This window comes from Solea solea, chromosome 19 (assembly GCF_958295425.1).
Source record: "Solea solea chromosome 19, fSolSol10.1, whole genome shotgun sequence".
NCBI classification, from domain to species: domain Eukaryota; kingdom Metazoa; phylum Chordata; class Actinopteri; order Pleuronectiformes; family Soleidae; genus Solea; species Solea solea.
This window is the reverse complement of record NC_081152.1, coordinates 6,938,015-6,963,434: the sequence shown is the minus strand read 5'-3', so window position 1 is coordinate 6,963,434 and position 25,420 is coordinate 6,938,015. Positions and strand designations below refer to the sequence as shown.

The following is a 25,420-nucleotide window of genomic DNA, read 5'->3' as shown; positions in this document are numbered from 1 at the left end:
AGAGGCAGAGGAGCTTCACTGAGAGGAAGAGCCCATTCATCCTCTGTCAGGAGAAAACGCACCATCTGCACACACAATAGACAGACAATAGTGAAAGAAATAAGTCGACTGGGCCAAAATACTTAAAGACAGCATTATTTGGCTTGTATCAAATTATGTTTTGTCTAATTAAGTTGAATTGGAGCACAAATCTCGTATAGTTTTCAAGTCGCCATCTTATATAGCTGTAATCCAGGGGTCTCAAACTCAAATGACATCTAGTCTGGTCAGGATGGGGCCAGTCAAGTGAAAAAAAAAAGTTAAAATTAAAAATCACATCACAATATTTGATCACAAGTTCACAAAAACAGTACTTTGGAGGACATTTCACAGCATTTAAAAGTAAAAGAGTTTGTTTCGATATGGAATGACATACAATCTAAAATTAACAGCAGTAGACTAAAAATAAAAAATAAATTAACACATGGACAACTGTGAATAAAACACTAAACAAGCTTTTATATATCTATTTAATTTGCTTTTGAATGTGTTGCATTTTATAATCTGATATTCATAATGTAATCCTATGTTTTATTATAAAAATGTTGTGAAATGTTTATACCAACTGTGAACACAACAACACGTGCTTTGTGTTTAAAAGTAAGAAGGGGCGGGCCGCATGGAATCTGTTGAGGGGCCACATGAGGCCCGCAGGCCTTGAGTTTGAGACCCCTGCTGCAATATATTTCTGACAGTGATGCAAGTTGGAAATAGAGAATATAGAGTAGTTCATATTTGGTGATGGCGTGATAATGGTCCATCGCATTTTAAATCTATTACGCAGTAAATATTGATCTTAAGCTTGACTTTATCAGAAAAATCACATTGAGTTGCTTTTCCCAAAGAGATCCGCCTTAATAGAGAACGCAGTGCAGTTTCCACTTCACTTGGATCCAAAGCACGAGCAAATATAGCAGAACAAATACAAAGAAGGTCATAGAAAAGGTCTAATTTTCCATCTAAACCTTTTGGGACTACAGTGTTCATATTTAAGATTCACACATTTACAACTGTACACGGCAGCCATATTGTACCAATTTATTCCCATGTTTGCCTTACACAACAAGCGCCGTGTTTTTTTATCACTTCACTCCTCCCTAATCTCTTTCTTTCCCACAGAACCATATGCACAAACACACCCTTACACATTTATCCTCCACAGCTTGCATCTTCCAAAAATGCAGCATCCTGAGGCTTTTATTTATATTCTTGTCACACAGCAGAAAACCTAAAGGAGGACTGTAGCTACAAAAGAGAGCACAAATCAAAGCACATTACAATTCCTGTAAGAGTGACAGCCCATTTTCCTGTGCTTTGTGTACTCTTTTTCTTCTTTTTTTATTGTGGACCATTAGTTTTGTGCAAATGGAATAAGCCAGGGAAGGTCAACACGGCCATGAAAAGAAGGTCTAAGACTTTGAGTAAACATTCGATTATGCTCATGGGAGGGTTATTCATAAACCTCGCTCCTCTTGTCCGCCTTTAATTAACATAACCCTGAAGTCAAAGATGGAATTGCATCACAAACTTGCCGCATCATCCAGGGCAGACAGCATCCACAGATCAGAGAAGACAGGAGTGAAAGCCACTCACAACAGCTCACTCCAATCCGCCAAACACTTGAGTTCATGTGATGCCGCCGCTGCTGCTGCTGCTTCTCTCTGCCTATGACAGCAGCGCGGTCAAGGGTCACTACCTCTCACCACTCACAGGATGAAGTGCTGATCGATTCCTCTTTGGGAGATTTATTACTCCAGTCTTAAAATGGGTGATGTCATGTTTAAAGGTGAGACTACACAGTGTTGTGTCACACATGAAGTGATTTTTAGACATGGAGAACATCCTAAAGGAAATCTAGAAAGAGTGTAGGGATTTAGCCGAAAAGGAAACGCTTGAGCAATAATAGCCAGTCAATTTTATTTTAATATACGATGCCTTGATGCTAAGGATAAGCGTTATGACTATATATGGCAGGGGTGTCAAACATACGGCCCGGGGGCCAGAACCGGCCCGCCAGAGGGTCCAATCCGGCCCACAGGATGAATTTGACTAAATCTTTGTGCCTTTATAGATCCAGTGTGCTGTGTAAATAGTAAATTTAGGCATGATATTGTTGAAATTGCACTTATATTTCTCAAGAAATTTCATGTTTTGTAAAATTATCCTTCATTAAATGTAAAACAAAGGAGAAAAAACAAAGGAGTTCTTGTTGTTCATAGGTTATTATGCTATTATTTTACTATTTTTACTGGTCCGGCCCCCTTGAGATCAAATTGTGCTGTATGTGGCCCCTGAACAAAAATGAGTTTGACACCCCTGATATATGGTAATATTCCTGTATTTTTATATTAAATGGCTATATACAGTATACGCTAATATTTTATATAGATGCTGCCAAGTGTCACTTATGCAAAAATAACAACAGGCCTATCATGTCGGAGCACAATTTACCTGCATATTTGCAACCTCATTATGACTACACTTCCCTGGTGTCATGGACATCTTCAATAAAAAAGTCTTAGTGATGAAAACTCAGCCAGTTACAATGATGTTGATGTTGAATGTGAATAGGATGTTCATACTTTAGTTCTGACTGAACCTCTCTGTGTGTCCCAGAGCTGCAGCACACACGCAAGTGAGCCGTGTCACAACAGAAGCATGCACTTGTTTTAGTTCATGTGTATTTACGTAAGAAATTACAGCTGCAAAAATGTGCTGATGTCTGATTTACTGCTCTGAATTTGCATGCTCTCTTTATTCAGCTCATATGCCCCTTGACCACCGCTCTCTCACTCTCTATGTGTTGAGCTGTCGCGCCGCAAAGTTGCAGTTTCAACGTCGAACCAGCGACGTTCACTGCTCATTAGAAAATAGTGTTTTCTGTCACGACACAGGCATTGCAGTACAAACCCTGGTTGAGCAGCGAGCGTCCCGCAGCTCACTGTCTGGTCCGTGGGGAGCCGACAGTGAGCTGCTGACCGCAATATATCCTGGTAAATGGTATTGTCGAGTTCTGTGACCCGTCGAATTTGGCTCTGGGTCACGACCCACCTTTTGAAAATCACTGCAAAAAGGGTAAGAGTGAGTGACAGCATTTTTCAAAGAGGACAGAACATCACCGAGCTGTTGGAAGAGACAAAGTGACAAAACGTTAAATTTGATTAGATTTTTTTTTATACCATTATACGAATCCATTATTCCTGCCAGGAATATTGTAATAGATGCACTTGTTGGTGCAAGCCTAAGTAAGCACAAGCTTATATGCATGCATATCCACAATGTGCACAAGAGGCTGTTGTGGTGTGGAGTCAATAACGGCTGCTACCCTGCAGGAAGGTCACAGCTTAGAGGGACTCTACAGAATGCTGTACACAGTCTCCCCCTGAACTCCCTCTGTCCCCGTTAGAGGGAATAAATAGCCTCATTATTCCAACAGGCACTCACTATACATCCCTGTTTGAGGCTTCTATTGTTTTCAAAAAAAAAAAAAAAAACTGTGGAAACGGTTAATTCTGTCTGCTTCTCACTATAGATTTCTTAACATTGTCCTCAGAATTAATGGACATTTATTTATTTATTTTTGCACTATATGCTATTACCATTCCTATTGCACAGGGTGGAACTCATCCTTGTGACGCTTTCTTCTGCCTGAGGGAGAAAATAATACATTTAAATGAGTGTGCGCTGTTTACAGCAGGTGACACCGCATACCCCAGACTCCAGTAGAGAAACAAGTTGTCAGTCTCCATATCCTTCAATTTATCAGTGTGCTCTTTTAACACAACTGCGAGGTAATTAGCTGGTCCCCCGTTTTTATCCGGCTCATTAACCGCTCACACTATCATCTCACTCCTGTGTTCACAATGAATTGATACGATACAGAGTGTTAGCAGACTTTCTTTTTTATGTCTGATTGTCGACCTTCTTTGTGATTGAAATTCGTATAAATTCTGTGACTGTGTATCAATCCCTTAGTCAGGTGGTGAAATAAATAAATACGTGAATGAATGAATTGAGATGGAGCTGCTGAGATACTGGGAAAAATAAGTGTGCGTGACACAATCACCCTGCCAGTGTCATTTTCTATCATGGTACAGGTCGGTTTGGTACAGAACGGTACAGTTTGGATGGCCCGATGGCCGTATCAGCGAAATATGCAGCGTAAAAGTTGGACTGGTGCGTCAACAAATGACACAACAGACGCAATGGTTTTTTCTGCTCTGTGGCTGTGTGTCTCAACAAGACTTCAAGCTTTATATGAGAACAGACTGCGGCCGATGAAGAAACACCGGTTGCAAGGGAGTGACATATTTCTGTCGCCCAATCAGACCTGACGGTCGTAGGTCTCGCTCCATTCATACCATATCATTGCTCTGGTACCCCGAGGGAAGGTTACAGGAAAAATGTAAGGGCTGGGAGCAGTTATTTTGGTACAAATAATGGAAACACAAAAAAATGTGTACCCTTCTGAACCGTTCCACTCGGCGGAAACACACTGTAATACACAGAAAAAGGCAACTAAAGTGGAACTCCAGATTTAGATTTAAAGTTATCAAACACATCTAAAAGTCAAGTTCATAAAGTAACTTTATTTGCATTCATTGCATTGCCATTAGAATACTCTGGTAAGAGTTGCTATATAGGGACTTAAAAACAGTCATCAATTATAGATTAATCCAATTTTAAACACGCGATTAAAATACAATTAATCGCAAATAACTATTGAGTGATGATAGTTGTTCAGCCCTAATACGCACACAGAGCCAAACAGAGTATAATCCAGTGTTAGTAAAAAAATGGAACTCCATATAGAACATTTCCCAACCCAATTAAAACATATTAGTATAAAGCAAAACAAAGTTTATTGTGATCACGATGACCCTAACATCAGGAAAACAGTTGTTTTTAATGCGTTGTGCATCTCTTTACAGCCAGTGTCTGCCCACACACTGTGCCCATGTGGCTCATACAGCCTGCTTGCTTTGTACCCTGCAGATGTCCTCCCTCCAGCCACACTGCCTGATAATTATAATCGAAAGAGCCATTTCATGGGGTAGTACAACCACAGCAGTTTGCTACCGCGATGTTTAATTCTTCACTCTGACACACACTTCAATTTTAAGAGTGTTTCACATAATTGCTGTCATAATAACTGGCATGGCATGTAAAGAGCTTTACGAAGCTTATGCTGGTTTTAACATTTGTGAAAACCTTTGGAAAGGGACAGTCCATTGCTGCATAGATGTATATGTATGTAAACGGTGTCTCTGTGAGGACAGTGATAAGTTCCCCTTCATGTGTGCTGTGTGGGTGTTTTACATTGTCAGGATATGGCACATTGACGCTGTATGTTCTGTGTTCTGCACAATGATTTGCGTTAATATCTCCTGTCACCTTTCCAAATCGTTTTCCCCAGCTCCGTTCATAGGTTTCCCCCTTTACTATTCACTTACAAATCCCTTCATATCACCTACAGACACGTATATGCTTTGTTCATGGTCCCTGGATATTACATTTTCAAATATGGTACGTGTTACATGTGACCCCCAAGGGTGCAGTACAGTATATACATCCTTGGCAGGCAGAAGTGCCAGAAATGTGTGACTCTACAAGGGCAAATCAAAGATTTACTAAATGTGGCTGACTGACAGTAAGTGCGAGCACTTGTGCGCACACTGAAGTACATTTAATACGCTGATAAACGCGCCAGTTATTAGCTACGGGGTGCAATTCAAAACACACCGGGGGAGCTGATTGAGATGAGTGTGGAATCCTGGCTGTCAGGAAACACAGGGAGACATGATATGATACCGCGCCGCATGGCAAAGCGAGATATAAACTACAATACCCCGCAATCTATTATTTAGAGTACATTTAAGTGTTTTCAGTTGAAGCTCCTCCGATACTGCATTCATATCCAATTAATAATTCAGCAGTGGGATTCCTCCTCAACGAGTCCGACACTCTGATGTTGACTGTCCAGGGATCCAGTCAGTCAGCCAGCTGAGGCTTTGCCAATCAGTGCAGATGTCTCAGCCTGCAGCTCTGCCTCTGCTTCATTCAGGAGGGTATGCTGTCTCTGATTGGTGCGCCTCTACCCTGGCAGACACTTCATCTGCACTAGATTGCAACGGTGGAGTGGAGATAGGTGCAATTTGCAGCTATTCTGCCAGTAATTCCGATATGTATGAGGACCAGAGCAATTCGTAGTCCTCTCCACGAGGCTCAGGTCTCTTTATTTGACGCCTCTCGTCACCAGCCTACAGGTATTATAGCTCCACCTCCCCATACTTGTACTTGGACCGAAAGTGTGGTTTGGCTTATGCTGCAGAAAGGGATCTTTAAAAAAACTAGGAAGGAATTTTATTGTCCAGGAGGTGTAAAAATTAACGAGCAGTCGTGTCATACATGAATGTTGAATGAGCACAGATGGGGTGATTGAAAATTTGATTGAGAAATGATTGAATGGAACAAGCAACAGCGGTGACAGGAACTCTCTAAGTCTATAGCCGCACAATTCCCTTTCTGTTTTGTTTCATGTAATAATTCATTTCATCTCTCGACCCAGGGTTTTTCTTCAGGGCTTTCAATTAAAAGATACATAATACGTTTTTCACTGCTTTGCACATAAGCCACATTGTTCGTGCCTGGTCAGGCATTAGACAACAGAACAGCATAACTATTTATAATTTCTTATGTAGCCTCAAGTCCTCCGAGTTGAGATAAGCAACATCTCTGCAGGATGGCATCCTTGCTCTGTGCTGCGGCATTGTGAATAAGACATTAAAATAAGGATAAGGCGATAAGCTTGTTTCCTGTCACTGAATTAAACATACTTTTGACAACCCAGTGCTACATTTCAGTTTGTATGGGTTATTAGCTTTCTGGGAAGCTCCTGGTACACATTTTCTCCTCATTCCCCTTGTGAGGTCAGGCTCAGCAAGGCAGAAATTATACCAGCTTGATATAAAGAATCACTTTTGCTCATTTTAAGTACAATAATCTGGTCTCTATTTCACCCTGTAGTTCTGTTTTCATAAAGTCGGGGCTTGATATAGCAAATATAACACTGGAGGGTCTGGAGATTCAAGCTTGTCATTACTTTGACCCTGGAATCAGAAGGAGAGGGCTTTGCAACGCCACCACGCATGCCCTTGCCCAGCCTCAATGTTGTCGTGTGCCCATGATCAAAGTCGTCATTGCATGTCAGTTGTCTTTTCCTTGCTCCGTGACACCTCCCTTCCCCCCGTCGTTCCCTCTCCACCAGTGTCTCTCCCTCTCATCTAACACAGATCTCCCTGCTCTGTTGGATTCTTTGCTCAGCACTCCTTTTAATGCATTTCACATTTTTTTTTACCATTTTACCCCCTGAGGACTCGGCCCATCAGGACAGATTAGAAAGACTGTGGCAGAGGTCTTCACGGGTTCTTTAGATTTTTCTCAGGACACAACCCAGTGCCAAGCTCTTTTCACTCTAGTCAGGTTCAGGCTGGGTGGTGAAATGTGTAATACTCAAGTGGATCCAAGGGGAATTTTCTATTAGTTTACATGGTGCATCGTAATCATGGAAGTGGGCATAATGTAAGTATCTTAGACAAGACAGTGTTCACTAAATCAAGTTAACAAGAACTAATAAGCTGATCAGCACTTCAAATAACAGTTATCAAGACATTTGTTATGGCCATGTTGGGGGGGAAATGTCCGTTCCTAGGAATGTTCCTAGGAAATCTAATTGGATGTCTTTCAGATTAGACCCAAATTGTGGGCCGATTAATCTTTTTTGCTTTTCCGATCTGTTTCCCTTTTTACAATAGATATGCTGCCTGATTTAAGTTGCTTCAACTCGTGTTGGTGTTCTGTATCCCTTTAACACCCAAGCCTAAAAATGTCCGACGTTTTGCTTATTTTAACAATAAAAGGGCCGGAAAATGTGCTTGAATGCCCATTTTTCCAGAATAACTTTCAATATATGCATGTTAAAATTGTGTATTAACAATTTTAAATGAAGAACAAAAAAGTTTTATTTAGAAAAGAAAAAGTAAATTTTTTTTGAGTTTATGTCCTAAAACTGGAAACTATGTACAGGCGTGTTTCCAACTCTCTCCTCTCTAGTGACAAAGACACTGATCTGCCGGAGTGAAATAACCGTAATAACCTCATGTTTTGTAACTTCTCTGCTTTCAGAAACCATTGGAATTTCTCCGATAGCACAAACCTGTGATACGTTTGGTTTGAAAGGGTTAAATGTTGCCTGACACAATTATAATAACCCTATCTTTATGTATTATTATGCATGTGGGGTGTGGATGGACCTTTACAAACACCTGTGTCAGGTTAGGTTTTACATTTTGCACCAGCAAAAACCATTTGTGGACGGACCCGTGTTTTTTTTACTCTGTTAAAGTAAATTGAGTTAACTTCTCAAACAAACCTATTGAATCCTGCTGAACCTTGAAGCTTTGTGTCTGTGTTAGTCCACACCCAGTGGATTTTTTATACCCTGTGTTATGCCAGCGCCCTCCATCAAGATTGGGCTGCTCTGCTCATTTTGTTTTACCTGAGAGCCCCTTTTAAATATTAATATGATCTTCTCCCTAAATTACAGCCCTACAGGCCTGCCAGCTCTCCAAGCATTTATCTACCTGGCTCTCTTTCCCTCCTCCACTTTCCCTGTGTATCTCCCTTCACCACTCTTGGCTCAGTCTTTCCACCCCATAGGTTAATTTCTGATGATATCAGATGTGATGGGTAGTTGGCTCTCTTTCTCCTCTCTCCTGATTTTATGACTCTAATCCTGCCTCTTGAGCAAAATCGCCTCTTTTATTTTGCCCGGCGGATGATATTTGGAAGCATTTAGTTTCATAGAGGCGTGAAGTTAAAAGCAAACATGACATTTTATCGTGACATCTATCTGTGCGCTATCTCGCATCAGATAAATTAATCTTGTGTGATGCTAACCAACACTGAAAGGCACATGACTTCAGAGATTTAAATGTGTTGTGTCACCCGTGGCTTATACCTGCCCGTCCTATCACTAACAAATGAGTCTTGTTTGAGCAGGATAAATGAGTTCGCTGGCTTGGCAGCTGCTGGCAGTTTTGACGATTTTTCTGCTCATCATCCTCGCTATTTTGTGAAGAGCATGTTAAATAACAACAAGATAATGTGGAGCACTCTTACACGCGCATGCTGTCATTTAAGTGCTTTCAAAAAAGCACGCTAATTATGAGGGGGTGCTACTGTAGCGTTCTGAGAAGCTATTCAACATATGTTCAAATAGACTGTAACACAAAACATTAAGCGTCAACTGCTGTGTATGTTTTGACAATGCTCCTTTTCAAATACACCCACTCGGGATGAAAACATTAGAAATGATGCGACTACATATTTGCACCTGGATCATTTTATTTTGCCCATAAGTGCAATTTATTACACACTCATGCCTTCAAATGCACAATGAACTCAAACCCAAACAATTTCCAACATGTAAATCCAAATTACTTTTGCAGAATTATTACCATCGGTAATCACTGTCAACTGCATAGTGATAGCAGACATTTTGACTGCCTCTTCTGCGCTCAATTATGTCTGCATGAATTATTCTTCGAGCAAAGGCAATGTTTTATGCATAGTTTATTATAAGAGGACCTCAATACAAGAGCAATTTCAAAGCGGATCTCACCAGTGACACAATGAGATGAAGAGAGGAGAGTAGTGGAGAAATTGAGCAATTAAAAAAAATTATAGCGTGTGTGTGCGTGTGTGTCTACGCGTGTATGCGTTCTTGAGAGTCATGGTTCATGGTTCATTAGGGCAGAAATGTGAACTATATCTTGAACTATACATCGCAATTAGAGACCTGACGATTATTTTTATTTTACATTTCCCATGAATAATTGTCACAGTTATTTTCAAATAAGACCAAGAGGTTCTAACGACATAACAGGCGACGGTGGGCAACCGTGAGACTTTCTCCGTGTCTTACCGTGTGAGCTCTCATCGACGGCAGCAACAAGAGACGAGGCAACTGGTGCTCATTTATTTCAGATGAGTAGCTACACGGGAGAAGTGATGGGACAGAAGGGGGAGTGACAGCTGGCGGAGACGTCTCAGTGAGTTGGCAACAGGAGAAAGTCGAACACAGACGCGATGTTGTCACAGACACCTCATTATTAGTGAGAGGAAACAACACATTTATGAATTATCATAAATATAGTGGTTCTACAACTGGTTATGGATAATGTCCCCCAGAACATGCTCTTTATAGGCAGCAGGAAAACTAGTTCATGGTTAGCCACAGCTGAGACGAATGTGGTTTACTCTGACCTATGAAAGTAACGTACTAAGTAAATGCCTCCTAGGGCATTTTAAATACAGTCCACTTCCTGTTAAATAAACATTTCAGGCACAAAGCCAAGTAAATATGTTTTGCTTCGCTTTCGAGCAAATGATTGTCAATCAGGGTTCCTAGCACCCAGCGGCATTTGTTTCTGCCGTTGCTGAAGGCTACAAGGAAAGCCTCTGTTGTAGCGCAGCATCATTTGAAAAACAGAAATCCCATTTTCCATTATAGCCAGCTGCAACACCTCAATCCCACATTGCAGTTCAGAGTTCATGCAGGCAAATTAGCTCTTTGGAGGTAACACGGAGAAAATGCCTTTGACATAGAAGAAAAGGAAAATAGATGTAGGCGTGTTTTCGTAGACACATGAATAAGCCTTGTCCAACATTTATTTTCATTCCACACGCTGGACAGGTTGCCAGTCCATCACAGGGCCACATAGAGACAAACAACCATCCACTCTGACACTCACACGTCCCCAAATCTGCATGTTTTTGGACTGTGAGAGGAAACCGGTGAACACGGAGAACACCCATGCACGGAAACTTGTTCCGTGTTATTAAATATGTTCTGACCAGTATTAGGAGTAACATTTTACAAAGTAGCAATGCAACAACTATCTTAAACTAAAACTGTCACTCTGAGGGGGACAAACAAACCTTTTGCAGTTTATGCTTCGTAACCATGTCCTCCAGCCTTCCAGTCTTTTCGTGGAAACTTTCGATTATTTCATCCTGATCGGTGCTTATTCTTCCTCCTCATGTTGATCGCCAATCAAGAGAGCTACAGTAAGAAGATGTTTCTCTGACGGTGATAAAATCACACTGTGCAGCTACATAAGAAAATTCTCGAGGTGTGCAACATGAGAGGCACAGTTTTTCTTCTCATGAGATCTTGCAGCAGTTCCTCCACAGCCGGCCACGAGCAACGTGTGCGGTCCGTGCGCTAGTGTATCCTAATGTATGGGTTATAAAACAGCCACATCTAAGACTGAAATCGTAAAAGGTCTGAGGTAGCGGTGCAAATGATATTGATCACGGCCATTTATACCATCCTCGCGTTATGCAAAAAGGCTGTTAAAATGTTTTATTTTTTTTTGCTTTAGGCAGATAAAATCCACCGAAAATACTGCCTTTGCCCTAAAACAGTTTTTTTGCAGACACAGTTGTCCCTGCAGAGTACATAGTATACAGGTTTTCCTGGTGAATTAACATTTAATTATGCCTTACATTAGAACACCACCATAATAACTTTGTCTCTTCTCGCTGTCTCTCTCCATCACTTAATAGCTCCATCGGAACACTACACAGACCGGTGTGCGTTCAATTGCCGTCCATCTCCTTGGCCCTGTGTAACTCTGTCTGTGCACACTGTGCTTTTAAATATGACCCTTGATCATGAAATAATAATGAAGAGAAGCCCAAACTTAGAGCTTGATGTAGATGTATCAAGTTACTTCCATGGTTATAGCTCACTGTGTACAGTGGACTAGCGAAATGAAAGAGCCACAGTTAAGTCTGATAGTTCCTTTCTTCACGCTTTCATCCTCTGCACAGCATTCATCACAATTCCACACCTGCTGTCACACTCAACCGCCTTTGTGTGCGACACGGTGTGACAACTTTTAAAGCCGCTGGACTTAATTCAGTAACAATGCTGGAGGTCTGAATTAATGCCTTGGTGAATTTTCTTTTTCTTTTTTTCTCTTTCCGTCTGAAAGGACACAAAGGAAACAATATGTATTAATAATGTGTTGTAAATGTGTATCTATATATATATTTTTTTATATCTATTTTATATAACACATATATATATATATATATATATATATATAAATATATATATATATGTGTATATCTATTTTCAAAAATGAAGCAAGTTGACTCCTGAGAGCTGTGATGAATCTGCTGTGGGCAAAGAGAATAAATATCCCCAAGATCATTATTCCCATAGGTAGACTCAGCCACGGGAACGGCACCGTATGTTTGCTGCTGAACAAATAGTCGAGCTGAGATGTTCATCCAACTTTAACATCTGTATTCCGTCTTGAGATGATTTCGATTGTAGCACTTGTTCTATCAGTCAAATGCCAAAGCCAGAAAAAAAAACTACTTCATTCTATTTCAGTTTCTTGTGAAAGAATTGAGAGTATATTAGCAGGTGTAACAGGTCCCGTCTCACTTGATACAGTCATTCACAGTGAGTGGGTGTGAATATGCAAGCTCTGTATGCTCATGTTTCATCGCATTCTGTGAAGTGGCAGTGCGTGCATCATCACGTGTGTGTCGCTTCCTATAGCGACAGTAAAGGAGACACATGTCAACCGCAACCATGACAATTAAAAGGCGACATAGACCGGAAGCTCCAATTAACGCTGCGTTTGTGTGTGTGTATCTGCGTCATTACCTCATTTATGAAACCCTAAAGTTTCAGAACAAACAGTTCAGCCACTGCTGATAAAATAGGGTTTTATTGTTTTCCTGGGCTCTGCGAAGCGGATCGGCACTTCCCTATGCTGATGATGTCATCAGAAAACCTCACCACGCCTCCTGGTGCGGGCACTAGTCCGGACACATCCGGTTGCGTACATTCAACCGCAGAAGAAGAAGAACTACTCTCATTGTAGCTGCTGAGATGCAGAGCATCCACCGTGCCAGAGGGGGAGCTGTGTATCTGAGAGCTGGCCTACCAATTACGTCACTTCCAGGTACCTGGCCAATCACAACACAGTCCACGTTCTGGGGGTGTGGTTTTGGTCTGAAACAGCGCGGCTGACGAGAGCGTCAGTGAGGAGATATTTTGATCGGCTCGTTTGCAGCGACTGGGAGGTTTTGAACCATGAATACAAGTTCATATATGTAAGTAGACCTCCATAACTAACATATATGTGCGATACAAGCATTCGATATCGCCTTTAAAACAGTTACTGCAATACCAAGTCAAAACGTTGTAGTGCTGCATATATATCCAGCATAATTGTCCCATTGTTTGTCCCATGGTCCACCAACAGCTACAGGGAGAGAGAGAGAAAGAAACATTTAGCAAGGACATTCCTGAAATCTCTATTTCAACAGAGTGGATTTGGTGTATTTAGCAGCAGCACTGACGAGAGCCAGAAGTACTGAACTGAATCTCAACCCGTTCTGTTTCAGTGAGTGAGACGGAGTCTGCGCTCCGGTCACGCAGCAAGAACTGAACGATTCGGCGACCAAATCTTTTTAGTGAACTGATTGTAAAGATTCAGTACACCGAAAATAACCTTTGTTCCCATCACTAGTGGCACAACAGACCGAAACACCGATTAAAAACGTAGTTTCTAAACCCTGAAAATACTGCCTGCAAACCAGTATTTCAATGTAATATATTTCCTTATTCTCTGATGATACATCATGGTAATTTTATGACCTATTATCATACATTTCTTACATAGAGCCCCTTTAAAAATGACAAACTGTCCTAGATCTATGGGTAACATACTGTTCCATGCATAATCTTCTTGGGAAAGGTGATTATCTTGAATAAGAATTTGCTAGAGGACACTTGCAAATAGGCAACTACTCATCAAAGATATGACAGTTAATCTTCAAATTTTTGCTTTTTTTTTGTCCTGCTAAATGTCATCGATGGCTCCAGGGGAAAAGTGAGCCGTAGAGTTCACCTCACACCTGTCTTTGTGTTCTTCCCTGCGCGCCTGTCGAGCTGACAATAGCGAGCCCATTCTACAGACGACGGTCAGCCGACGCATGTTCACAAACCCGCTTAACCAGTCCGGCACTGGTAAAGGGCGCCGCAGTCGTCCCACGTGGATGTGGAAATAGTCTGTCCCGTTCTAATTCTTCCCCATTCACCAAGATTGTGGATGGGGAGTACAACTGCTTGACAGGAAGATAAAAGTAGAGGGGAGGGGTGGAGAGAAAAGAGAAATAGGAAGACAAAACGAGAAAGGGGTTGAGTTATGATGGGAGGAGGCTGGGAGGTGGAGATAGAAGAGTGCTGCTGCTTTTCTCCTTTTGGCTGAAACTGTCTCAGGAGCTGCCCCCCAGCAACAGAGGGAGAAAAGCATGATGAATAATTAACTCTGAGAAATGTCACAAGCGGCAGAGAGAAGTGTAATCATTCCTCTGTTGGGTTTATAGATCTGTTTTTTATTCGCTTCCTTTATGCCCTGTAGAGCTACGCTGAGACTGCAACCCGTCCCCTAAAAGCATCCAATGCATTCCCAGACATTCTTTTCAAATAAAAGCAAATGAATCATTAATATTTGGGCCTTTTAGCATCATCACAGAGACATCTCGCAGAGGTCCTCTACATTTTTAATTATGTCATTGATGTCAGTCTCATTAGCTATAAAATCACATTTAAGGAGGAAGAATCTCAAGTGGTAATGGTTTAGTCCACGTTGGAACGGCTTGAGCTTTGTTTCTTTTTAATTCTGGAGCCAAACATGCCCTCTCAGAATAAATAAAAGATGTTTGGTTTTTTTAAATGACAAATTATTGTCTTCATGTCCAAAACAAGTTAAATTTGTAGTCTTTCATGTACATCTCAGAGCACTGAAAGTGAGTTATGGATTAGCGCGACCTAGCTGAATGAGATAATTGCAGATATATATCATTTTTCTTGTAATTTTTTTCCATAAATCTATTATCAAAGAAAACAATTGTTTGCTAGCGCATGTTTAAGAGTTATTTCAAAATGTAATATCATTCTGCTTTTGTCACAAAACACAAATGATTCTCTTTTGTATTTTATCCAGTTGAAATGCTAATATTTCAACCGGCTTTTTGCCGCACTACTCATACTCAGTTTTCTTTTGCTCACAGAGGCTCCATACTTTGGAATTCCCATCTTCATGTTGTTAAATTATCTTCATCCCTCAATACTTTTAAGTTAAGACTGAAAGCTTACCTGTTAAATCAAAGTTCCTAATAGTTTCTTTTCCAGTATATTTCCAGTATATTTGTCATTGGATCATTATCTCTTTACATGCTTATACACTTAGTTAAATACAATCATTTTATATTTATACATACCCATGTTTTTATTTCTGACTTCTTTGAGTGTCTGCTATAAAATGGCACTTGTATTGCTTCCTTTTTTGTTGTTATTTGTTGTTGCTTTCTCCTATTGTTGTTGTTGTTGATTTATCCTTTGAATGTGTATATTTCTTGGGGAGGTGCTTCTTATAAGCCCATGTAGGGTTTTTTAACCTCTCCTGCACTTACTATTCTTCTTTAATTTCTGTTTTTTGTAATTGTCGTTTTTTTTATGGTGCAAATAAATAAATACAAATACAAAAATACAAAAATATTCATGAGAATGGGCATGATGAAGATATTGTGGTTTTTTTTGTTTGTTTTTTATTAGTATTGAAAATCATACTGCACGTTTTAGCTTTCACGTTTTCTGCATGTTTATGTTGGCAAACATTACAAAAGGAGGCTCTAATGACATGGACAATTTAATAAGAAAGAAATCCTAAGGATTTTTGTTTTTGTCCGATCACTGCTGGTTAAACACTTGCACTCCAAGTGTTTATCAGCAAACGCTTTGATTGTTCATAATGAGCTGATTTTTCGAGAGTATTGTTTATTTTACCCGCAGATGCCATTGAGTAATTACTCTTGTATTGTGTTGCTTGTGTGATGTTGACGAAAAGTATCAACTGAACCTTGACTCAAGGCCTTTTTCTGAGGCTCACACCATAGATGGAATGTTATTTTTCAGTATTTTTCATTATTTCCCCCCACACTTATGGCGTGTTTCCACCTGCTCGACTTGCCTCGCCTCGGCACGGTTCAGTTGTGTTTCTACTTGCATAGTTTTTTTTAGTGCCTGCTCTGGCGAGGTTCTTAGCGCGCTGAGAAGGTACTATACATGATGTTGCCAGACTGCCGACCCCCGATGGGTCAGAGTGCCGTCACGGGAAGAGACGTTCCACAAGAATCAAGCCGAACAATGCCAAACTGTAGATCAGTTAAAAAGACTTAACCATCCTAAAAACGGGGGTTAATCTCCAACAATTACCAGGGAGATGTCTCAAATCTCAATATTTAACAGAGGAGTATTTAGCGACTGCTAATCACAAACCCTGCCGCTGTATTTCAGTCTAGTGACTGTGCAGAGGAAGTACTGAACAAATCGTTTTAATGAACTGATTCTAATGATTCAGTTGCACTAAAAACAACTGCTTTACAAGTCACTATCACTTGTTTTTGTGTGTCACAAACAAAGTCCCCGCAGTTTCATGCAGCCGTGCAGTGATGATCCCGCCCACGCTGAGTAGGTACTTTTGCAACCTAAACCTAAACCGTGCCGTGCCATGCCGAGGTAAGGCGAGGTGACTGTAGTGGAAAAATAGCCATTACTGTAAACTGAAGCCTGTATGAAGCAGTCTTTTTACATCATATCTTCTTATATTATGTTACCTAGTATCATGAATGCATAAATATACCACTCGGGTAACTTGAAGCAAGCATGTGTAAGGCCATTTTTAGCCATGGTGGCATGACTCTAGGGACGCCATGTGGAGTTTATTTCCCCGTCGTCTGTCAAGAGTGCCATCTTTCATTTTGAGAGCGTTATATTCTTTTTTTTTTCTTTTCACATTCAGATTTTGTCTCGTTTCCCCTTAAGTAAAAACAACAACAACAATAATAATAATATAAAGCAGGGGAAGGCAATATATTTTTGGCAAACATACTTCTGTACCTCCCAACAGGCTTTGTTTACATCAATCCTGCCTACAGCTTTAAAGAAAAGACTAAAGCAAGCAATTAAAAGCAAATTATAAACCTAGCCTGAATAAAAGGAGTAAAGAAAATGTAATCTAATTGCACATCTAAGGCGTGTAGGAGGAGAAAAGTTTTTTAGCTCTTTGCTTAGCTTACATTTAACGGCAAAATCAGTGAGAAGAGGGAATCGTCTCTCTCCCAGTGGATCAATCAGCATTTTAATATTGAAGCAAAATACTTCAAAATTCTCCCTTGTATTAGAGTCCATTTAAATAACCTAACAATAGCATTTAATTAACAGGGAGTTACACCTGAGCATTCAGATTTTAACCAAAGTAGTCTCAGCTGTTATTTGACTTGTCTTCATTGTTAATTATTCTGAAACAGATTCTCACAGAAATTCTCCTGGGCTTTAATTAGGGAGTGAATTAAACTTATGTAAATACAGTTTGACGCCACAGACTCTTTAAATAGAGTTGCGTTGCATCCCCCATTTTCCTGGAAGAGAAAACAAGCTTTTTTCTTTTTAAGTTTGTCAAATGACTCTGGGGCACTTTTCCCTTAAGTGTATGTGTGGATTGATACTTTCTCTCAAAGGGCAATGACACAAAAACAATTTCTTTTTCTCTGAATATGCATTGAAATGTGTTTGGGGTGGCACTTTATATCAAGGCAAATAACATGAAGTAACCTGCGTATGGATGTACAGTATTAATGACTGAATCTACCTTCAATCTTCTGATACATTGTAAAAAAAAATAATAATAATAGCCCATTGGACTCGATTAAATCTAAAAATGTCCATGCTCGGACAGTCTCTGAATAGTAATGGGTTCTTTTAGCTGTGTTGGTGCTGAGATTGGCCCTATGCATCAGACAGTGTGCTCTCAGAGTACGAGTCACAATGTCGACAGAGTTAATAATAGTCGAGAAAGTTTGGGTTTGAGAGTTTGAAAATGATCGTTTTGGAGTGAATGTTATATGTCGTCAAATCCTCCTTTGGGCGCAGTCCTGTTGATTATGAATCGTGTTTAGAGTAAAACAAATCTTACGTCATGCTCCAAAAAATAACCTTCATTCGTAACCAGGTAGCATTTGAAGCCTTGATTAGTTTCATGGCTTCCAAGCAAACACTGCAAATGCATAAAGTGTATTTGTAAGCATGGAGAAAAGCTGGCTGGCAGAGTTTAAGCTTGAGTTCAATGTTGTTTGTCTTCCTGACTTGGAGTTTGTGTTTAAGGCATGCAGGTTGAGTTCCTCCTGCTCCTCTGAGCCTGACACACGATTCCTCTTTTACCTTTGATCAGCCCAGGAGAGGAAAACTTACCCAGGGAAGAGCCATCACTCCAGCACAGCAGGGGAAAACATAGAGCAGGAGGGGGCAAGGAAGGAGGGATGGAAACCTGTTTCCCTCCAGCTCTTTCTGTCTTTCACACTCCGGGAAGAATCAAGCAACAATTCAAAATGAGCTCAGGGAATGCAGTGAAGTAATTGCAAGCTTGACTCTTTCATGGCGGAGTCTAGTGAATGGGAGCTGTGTGTGTGTCTCATTTATTAAAGGAGCGGCAGAAAGAATTTTCTAACCAGAAAAACACAATAAAGAATTAGTTACAAACAGACAAACTCTTTTTTTCCTAAAGTACATTATGCATTTGGGGAAAAGTAATGACCGTATGATGATGATGATGATGGTGGTGGTGATGATGGAAATGAGGTTTAATCAGGATCCTTTGTTCCGTTCATGGTTAACTGCGAGTATTAATGAGCTGGGACATTAACGCCGAATCAAATGCACTTAATCAAAAGTAAATTGGGATTTCTACATGAGTAACTGAATAGATTTACCTGAAACGAACTTCTCCCACAATTCATACATTAGTACTGCAGCTCATTCTTTTCTATACATGTTCAATAACAAAATGTCTAAATTCTTTTTTATGAGGTCAGGATGTATGAGACAGACGGGGTAAATCATTTACACATTTCCAAGGCTGTGAATCCTTGTTGCTTTCCAGCAATTTCGCTTTCTTTTAATCAAAATTTTCTATGATTTTAACCCAACAAAACTAATACCCGTGAATTAGGTTTAAAAAAATTGAAAAAAAAGTTATAACATTGAAATTGACAAAATTGACATTAGTATAATATGCACCAAATGCAGTCATGTTAATGTAGCCAAAATAATGTTCTATGAAGGTTTTATGAAGGTTGTGACAAAAGTAACGTTGGGGAAATGTTCTGGGAACGAAATGTGCAACCAAAAACTAACATTAGGTGAATGTTAGGAAACCTTTTCATATCAATGTTCCCACAACCAAAAGGTAATCAGAAATTATTAGCTGGCTACTCTCGCTTCTTATGCTGTAAAAGGTTCGCTTTCTTGTTCTGTACTTAAATTTGAACATTTTGTTCCTGTTTTAACTAGAATTTCTGTCAAATATGGTCCAAATAAATAACACGAGTTGATACACTGTTACTTACAACATATAATAGTAGTGACAAGTTGCAGCAAACAGTGAATGCCTGGTTCCAAATGCAGTGGGAAAGAAATATTTATCATTTGTGCTCCATTTAAAGTTTTATACACTGATTTTGTCGATTCAGTCGGTGGCTGGGCCACATGGTGGTGAAGTGGCTGACACTGTTGCCTCACAGCAAGAAGATCACCAGTTTGACTGTTTTTGGTTTTTTTCTGTGTGGAGTTTGCATGTTCTTTCTCCTACAGTTGAAAAACATGCAGAGGTAGATTGGACGCTCTCGTGAAGTAATGGTTGTCATGTATTCTCCTCATGTGGAGAACAAAGTGGCAGACAATGAGTGATCTGTTGTCTGCATCCTCACTGCTCACTGTACCGTGCACAGCAGACACTTTTAAAACTCTAATCTTATTTTGGAAACAGAATCCCACACATGCAAGAGGAGACTCCAAATGGGACAAAAACCATATTATGTCTTATTTCCAGAAAATGTGTGGCGTGGCGAGGCTTCTGAAATAGCTTTATTTTGTTTGCTGAGAACAGAGGTTGTACTTTGCGATAGATGTTTTAGTCTGTGTCTCGCTCTTTTTCCCAACAGGGCTGAAGCAGATCCATGCCCTGTCTATCCAGGGCAACTACGAGCTCCGTATCGACTTGGAGGACTTTGAAAATAGCACTGCATTTGCCCAATATGGTACCTTTGGAGTGGGCCTTTTCTCCGTTGACCCTGATGATGACGGATACCCCTTGACTGTGGGAGACTATTCTGGAAATGCAGGTTTGTATACTGTGTGAACCAGTTAAATCTTGCTTGCAAGGATTTCTGTGATAATTAGTCTCTGTGTTTTTACGCTCAGCAGTGGAGTAGAGTTAAAGCTGACTTCCAGCTCATGCTACCTTTGGGTACAATAACAGTAAGTTATTTTTACAGTGCAGTGATTTTGTCTACTGGTTCTGGCCGTGCAGACAGTTGCAACAACGAGAGGGACGGCTATTGTCTGTGTCTCCGCTCGCCGACCCTCAGATCCAAGCCGGCTACCTGTCACCTTGATTAAATTACTGCCAATTAATTGCACTGCTTGACCTGCAGCGTAAACAAAAACCTGCTTTTGAAATGAAGACACAATTTAAAGGACCTTTGGGGAGCTGTGCTCAGAGAGCGAAGAGAGAATGGGGACACATTTGAAATATGGAGCAGAGAAGAGAAGAAAAGAGAAGAGAAGTGAAGGGAAGGTAGTAAATAGGATGTAGAAATGAAGAGGACAGGTGTGAGAGAGTCGTAGACAGTATCAGAAAATGAGGTAGTGGTAAGTCAGTATGGGGATAGAGGTGTCTCAGGGACAGAGGTGGTAGATAAAGTCAATAAATGAAACCTGCAAGGAAGAGAAAATGTGTTGTAGGCTTTACCAACTGTTTTGCTCAGATACAGTGGTTTTTTCTGTGAATGAGTGCACTAACAATGGTCATGGTGTGTCTACCTGACCTTGAACTTATCGTCTTGTTTCACATTTGAATCCAGTGAAATTACGGTTACTCAGACTCTCTTATGTTACCCTCCCTCTGCTACCATTATTATTAGTAGTAGTAGTAGTAGGACTAGTAGTACTTCTCTGCCATGGCCGTGCTATGATCAGCTGACAGGTGCTCATTTGGGTTGGGAGCAGCTGGATCTTAATGGGCATCAGAGGAGACTCTGAGCCCCCCAAGCCTCCGAGGTGACACCTAGTGCTTTGCAAATGAGCCTCTAAGTGTTTCCCTTTTGTCGTCTCTCCCCCCCCCCCCCCCCCCCCACACACACACACACACACCCCTTCTTCTCTACATCCTCTGGACATCACGTTGACATCTCTGAGCTGTTTCATCTCCTTTTTCTCTCCCCCACTGTCTCCTTTCTCGTAATGTCGAGCAGCACACAACATGAATATAAGACATATCTGTCAGATTATTCTTCCCACTGACTGGTTACCATGGCAATGCCAAATGGAGAGCCGAGTAGAAGAGACGGGGGGGGGTAAGGAGCTGGCTGGCCACATCCTGGGCAATTAAGGGTTGTTTGATGCCCTGACAAGCTGTTAGCCAGCACCTGATGGCTGGTGAGCTGTCTCTCATTCTGCTCTCAGCTTTATCCTTCTATCCACTTCTGGCCACAGTGGGAAACCTCCTTTATAAAGAAAGGAAAGGACACAGCGTTAAGTAGAGGTATGGGAAGTTTATTGAACATGATGAGCTCTCTGAACATCTTTTTTTTTGCGGGGAAAACTCACCCATAAGTATCTACTGCAGTGTGTGCACACTGGCGTTAGAACATCCGCTAGAAAATCAGTTATTGATGTGGGGAATTTGCCAGTGAAACATCTTTATAGGGCGGTTTCAACTTGTGCCAGACGAGCGTTAGCATGCAGACCATGATTAAGGGCACGTAAGTGATGCAAGCTGTGTGTGCCGCATCTCTGCAGTGGTCTTACATCACTGTCATATTTACGATTACAGGTCACAGGAAAGACACGCCCCCCTTATTGACTGTTATGTTAATTCATCTGAACAGGTTACAAAAACACATAAAAGCTGATAAAGTAAAAAAAAAACAACACATTTGATAAAGTCCATTAAAGGTGTCTTATCCACTCTAATATCACGTCCATTACTGACGGACAAACATCACAGAGGTGTGGTAATGAAAAAAAGGTCACAGCGGAACCTTTGATAAATTGGCTACATTGGCTGTCTGACCTGCTATTTTAGATAATGAGACTGGTTGCTCTGGAGAACTGCAGCGCTTTATTTTTATTCCGTCCTCCCCCTCTCTTAAAGAAATTAATTGAATTGTCCGAGGCCATTGTGAATTTAATCGCTTGTGGATCCGTCTAATTACTGGTTTCTGGTGTCAGATAAAAAAAAGACACAGGGAGGATAATAAAACTCGTGTCCAAGAAGTATTTATTTTTTCCTTCTAATCTCCAGCTAATCTTGTTCACGACTTCTTCTTTCATTTACGTAATTCCAGCAGCCTAAGACTTCTTTTACATAAATCTATGTTTGTTCGTAGCTTTTTATTTCAGGCCATAGATTTAGTCTTCTGTTTGCAAAAGGAAGTCCTTGTTTTGAAGTCTTGAGATTCATGATTTGACCAACGCCCATTCACCTGCAACCAGGCACCTATTGGATGATAACAGCTGTCAATCAAACTGCTGTCCACTCATATTAGCCTTTCTTTACCTATTCTATTTTCCTTTAAAAGTCAACATTGACATTATGTTCTATTGAAGAAGACCTGAAACTAACAATTGAGATGACTAACTCCTCATGAAAATGTTTAATGATGTTATAAATCAAGGGAAATTCAAACTTTTGCCAGCAGTGTAATTGCCCCCCTGGTGGCTACTTCACTTTTCAAACTGGAAGACTTAAGTGTGTTTTAATGTACAGTATATGACTCAGACCTTTTGTTTTGCACCTGTTTTCACACCATAGGTGACTCTCTACTGAAGCACAACGGAATGAAGTTCACCACCAAAGACAGGGACAACGACCACTCTGAGAATAACTGCGCCTCCTTCTACCACGGTGCCTGGTGGTACCACAACTGCCACACTTCCAACCTGAATGGCCAGTACCTGCGCGGTCAGCACACCTCCTATGCTGATGGCGTCGAGTGGTCCTCCTGGACTGGCTGGCAGTACTCGCTCAAATTCTCCGAAATGAAGATACGTCCCACGCGTGACCCTGAAAATAAATGAAACTGTCCAAAAAGAGAAATAAGAAAGTTTTCGAAAACATTGCAAACTAGACAGCTACGCAGAATTGTTTGTCTTGATATAGTTTCTTCATTTTAACAAAAAAAACCTCTTTTAGTTTCCTCCTGATGTGTCATCCTCCCTGCTCCTCATCCTCCATCACTCAGCTCTACTAGTCACACTGGCTGCCATAATCCCATAGTCCCTTTTCTCTCAAAAATAATGCATTCATGACGCCCCATGTTTTTCATCCACCAGTTCACAAAAACTGCACACCAGACCCCTGAGAGCCCGCAGTCCACTGCTCAGGCTTTACTCTGTCTGACATGGTGGTCCAACCATCCCCTACAGAATCACACACCACTGATTACCTCCTGGCATGTAACTCTGACCTCCCGTCTGTGCTGACATGGCACTTAGACTGTCGTTCAGTCTCACTGCCTATTGCAATCTCTGATTGGAGAGGGTTGTTCCAAATGTGACATGGAAAAAAAAAAAAAAAACCTTCACGAAATATGAGCAGATATGACTTCTTCATTTTTATTTTTTTTTCTCCCCCCCCCTCTCTGCAAAGGAGATCTAGTACGAGTTTCACCAGCGGGAGGGGACAGCACTGTGGTGTCACGTTTACATCCGTGATCTTTGTGAATCAAATCCAACGGGGTAGTGGCAAGAAGCGCAGGGGTCTCGGATAATGAGAGCGACAGAGACGGAGAGAGAGCGGAGAAACAATTTGACGCGGGTTGAATTAGTCGATGGGAAGGAGGGCAGAGTGAATCAAAGGGGGAAGTGGAAGATGCAGATTAAAAAAGAGAGACGAGGAAAAAAAGAAAAGAAAGAGACAACGGGAGGATCTCATTCATCTGACTGGGGCCATTAGGGAGCATATTGGGGCACTGTCTGATCTGCCTGCCAGCTAAGAACTGGCCAACTGATGCAGCACTCGCAGATGGTAACCCAGCACTTTGTGTTTCTACGTGTGTTTGTCTATGTGCGTGTGTATGTGTGTGAGAGACAGACAGTCAGACAGACAGTTAGTTGTTCTCCAACGCTATCAATTTCCTGTCATGAGTTCAGTGGAGCCTCTCAAATGACTACAATGTTTAGCATGGACAGACTGAACATGGAAACATGATGCATGACTGGCATACCTTCACTCTCTCCATCAGGAGTTAATATAAAACAACCCAGCCTCTAATGTATGTACATGTAAGATATACTGGCAAATAATTCAACAAGACCTTTAGGACTTCAGAATGCATTCAAAATGAGAAGGGTCGTGTCATAGTCGCACCACAGATGTCATTTTGTAGGTAAACGTTTCATTTCCGCCCCTCTATGGTTTGTCCTGTTTATTATGGGAGCAAGTTTGTTGATGTAAAATAAGATTTAACGCTGTCAATCACTTTTGTTCCCTCGGGTAGGAATTCTAGTGTGTTATTGCAAAAACAAAATTGCCTAAAGCAAACAAAAAAAAAAGACTGAAAGAAAAACTGTCATGAAGAAGAAAAAAAAAACAAAACACCAAGACAACAGTTGAGCGGAAAATAGTGCAATCCTGATTTTTTTCCACTTTCTCCATTTCCTTTTTGTTTTTTTTAAATCGGCAAAATAACTTTTTTTTGCGGTTTCATTTACTTTCTTTCAATGTACTGGAAGCTTTAAAAAGAAAAAACACACAAAAAAAAAATCTGTAGATTTTATTGTACAGTATGTATGACTTTTAGAGCATGTGAATCTGTTTTCTTACTATGCTAAAACACAAAGAGAACTGAAGCACATGGACTTTGAAAGAAAAGAAGAAGATGTATTTACAGAACTCTATCCCTTCCTCTCACTGAGCGGCAGGTGGGAGTGGCCTGTGCCGCTCTGAAAGTCAAATGTCAAGCGAAAAAGGAGGAACGTGATGACGCCTCAAGCACATGTTCATTCAAATCTGCAGCACAAATATGAATCTTTTTTTTTTTTTTTCTTTTAAACGGAGGCACTAAACGGGAGAGGATTTGGAGCCTCTGGATGTACAAGACCCATCTGACATTCGTTTGGCTGTGGGAGAAGGTATTAAATGTGTGCCGACAGTGAATACACGTGTAG

General features: G+C 40.8%; 1 protein-coding gene across 3 annotated transcripts in view; it reads left to right on the top strand.

The window, feature by feature from the left end:
• fibcd1b (fibrinogen C domain containing 1b) overlaps positions 1-24,854 on the top strand; it is a 145,913-nt gene extending 121,059 nt beyond the window's left edge. For all 3 annotated transcript variants that reach the window (XM_058617425.1, XM_058617423.1, XM_058617422.1), the window contains 2 exons: positions 20,191-20,370; positions 23,064-24,854. In XM_058617425.1, the coding sequence (XP_058473408.1) occupies positions 20,191-20,370; positions 23,064-23,329 (446 nt within the window). In that variant the 3' untranslated portion in view covers positions 23,330-24,854. The remainder of the gene's footprint in view (positions 1-20,190; positions 20,371-23,063) is intronic.
• The last annotated feature ends 566 nt before the right edge of the window (positions 24,855-25,420 follow it).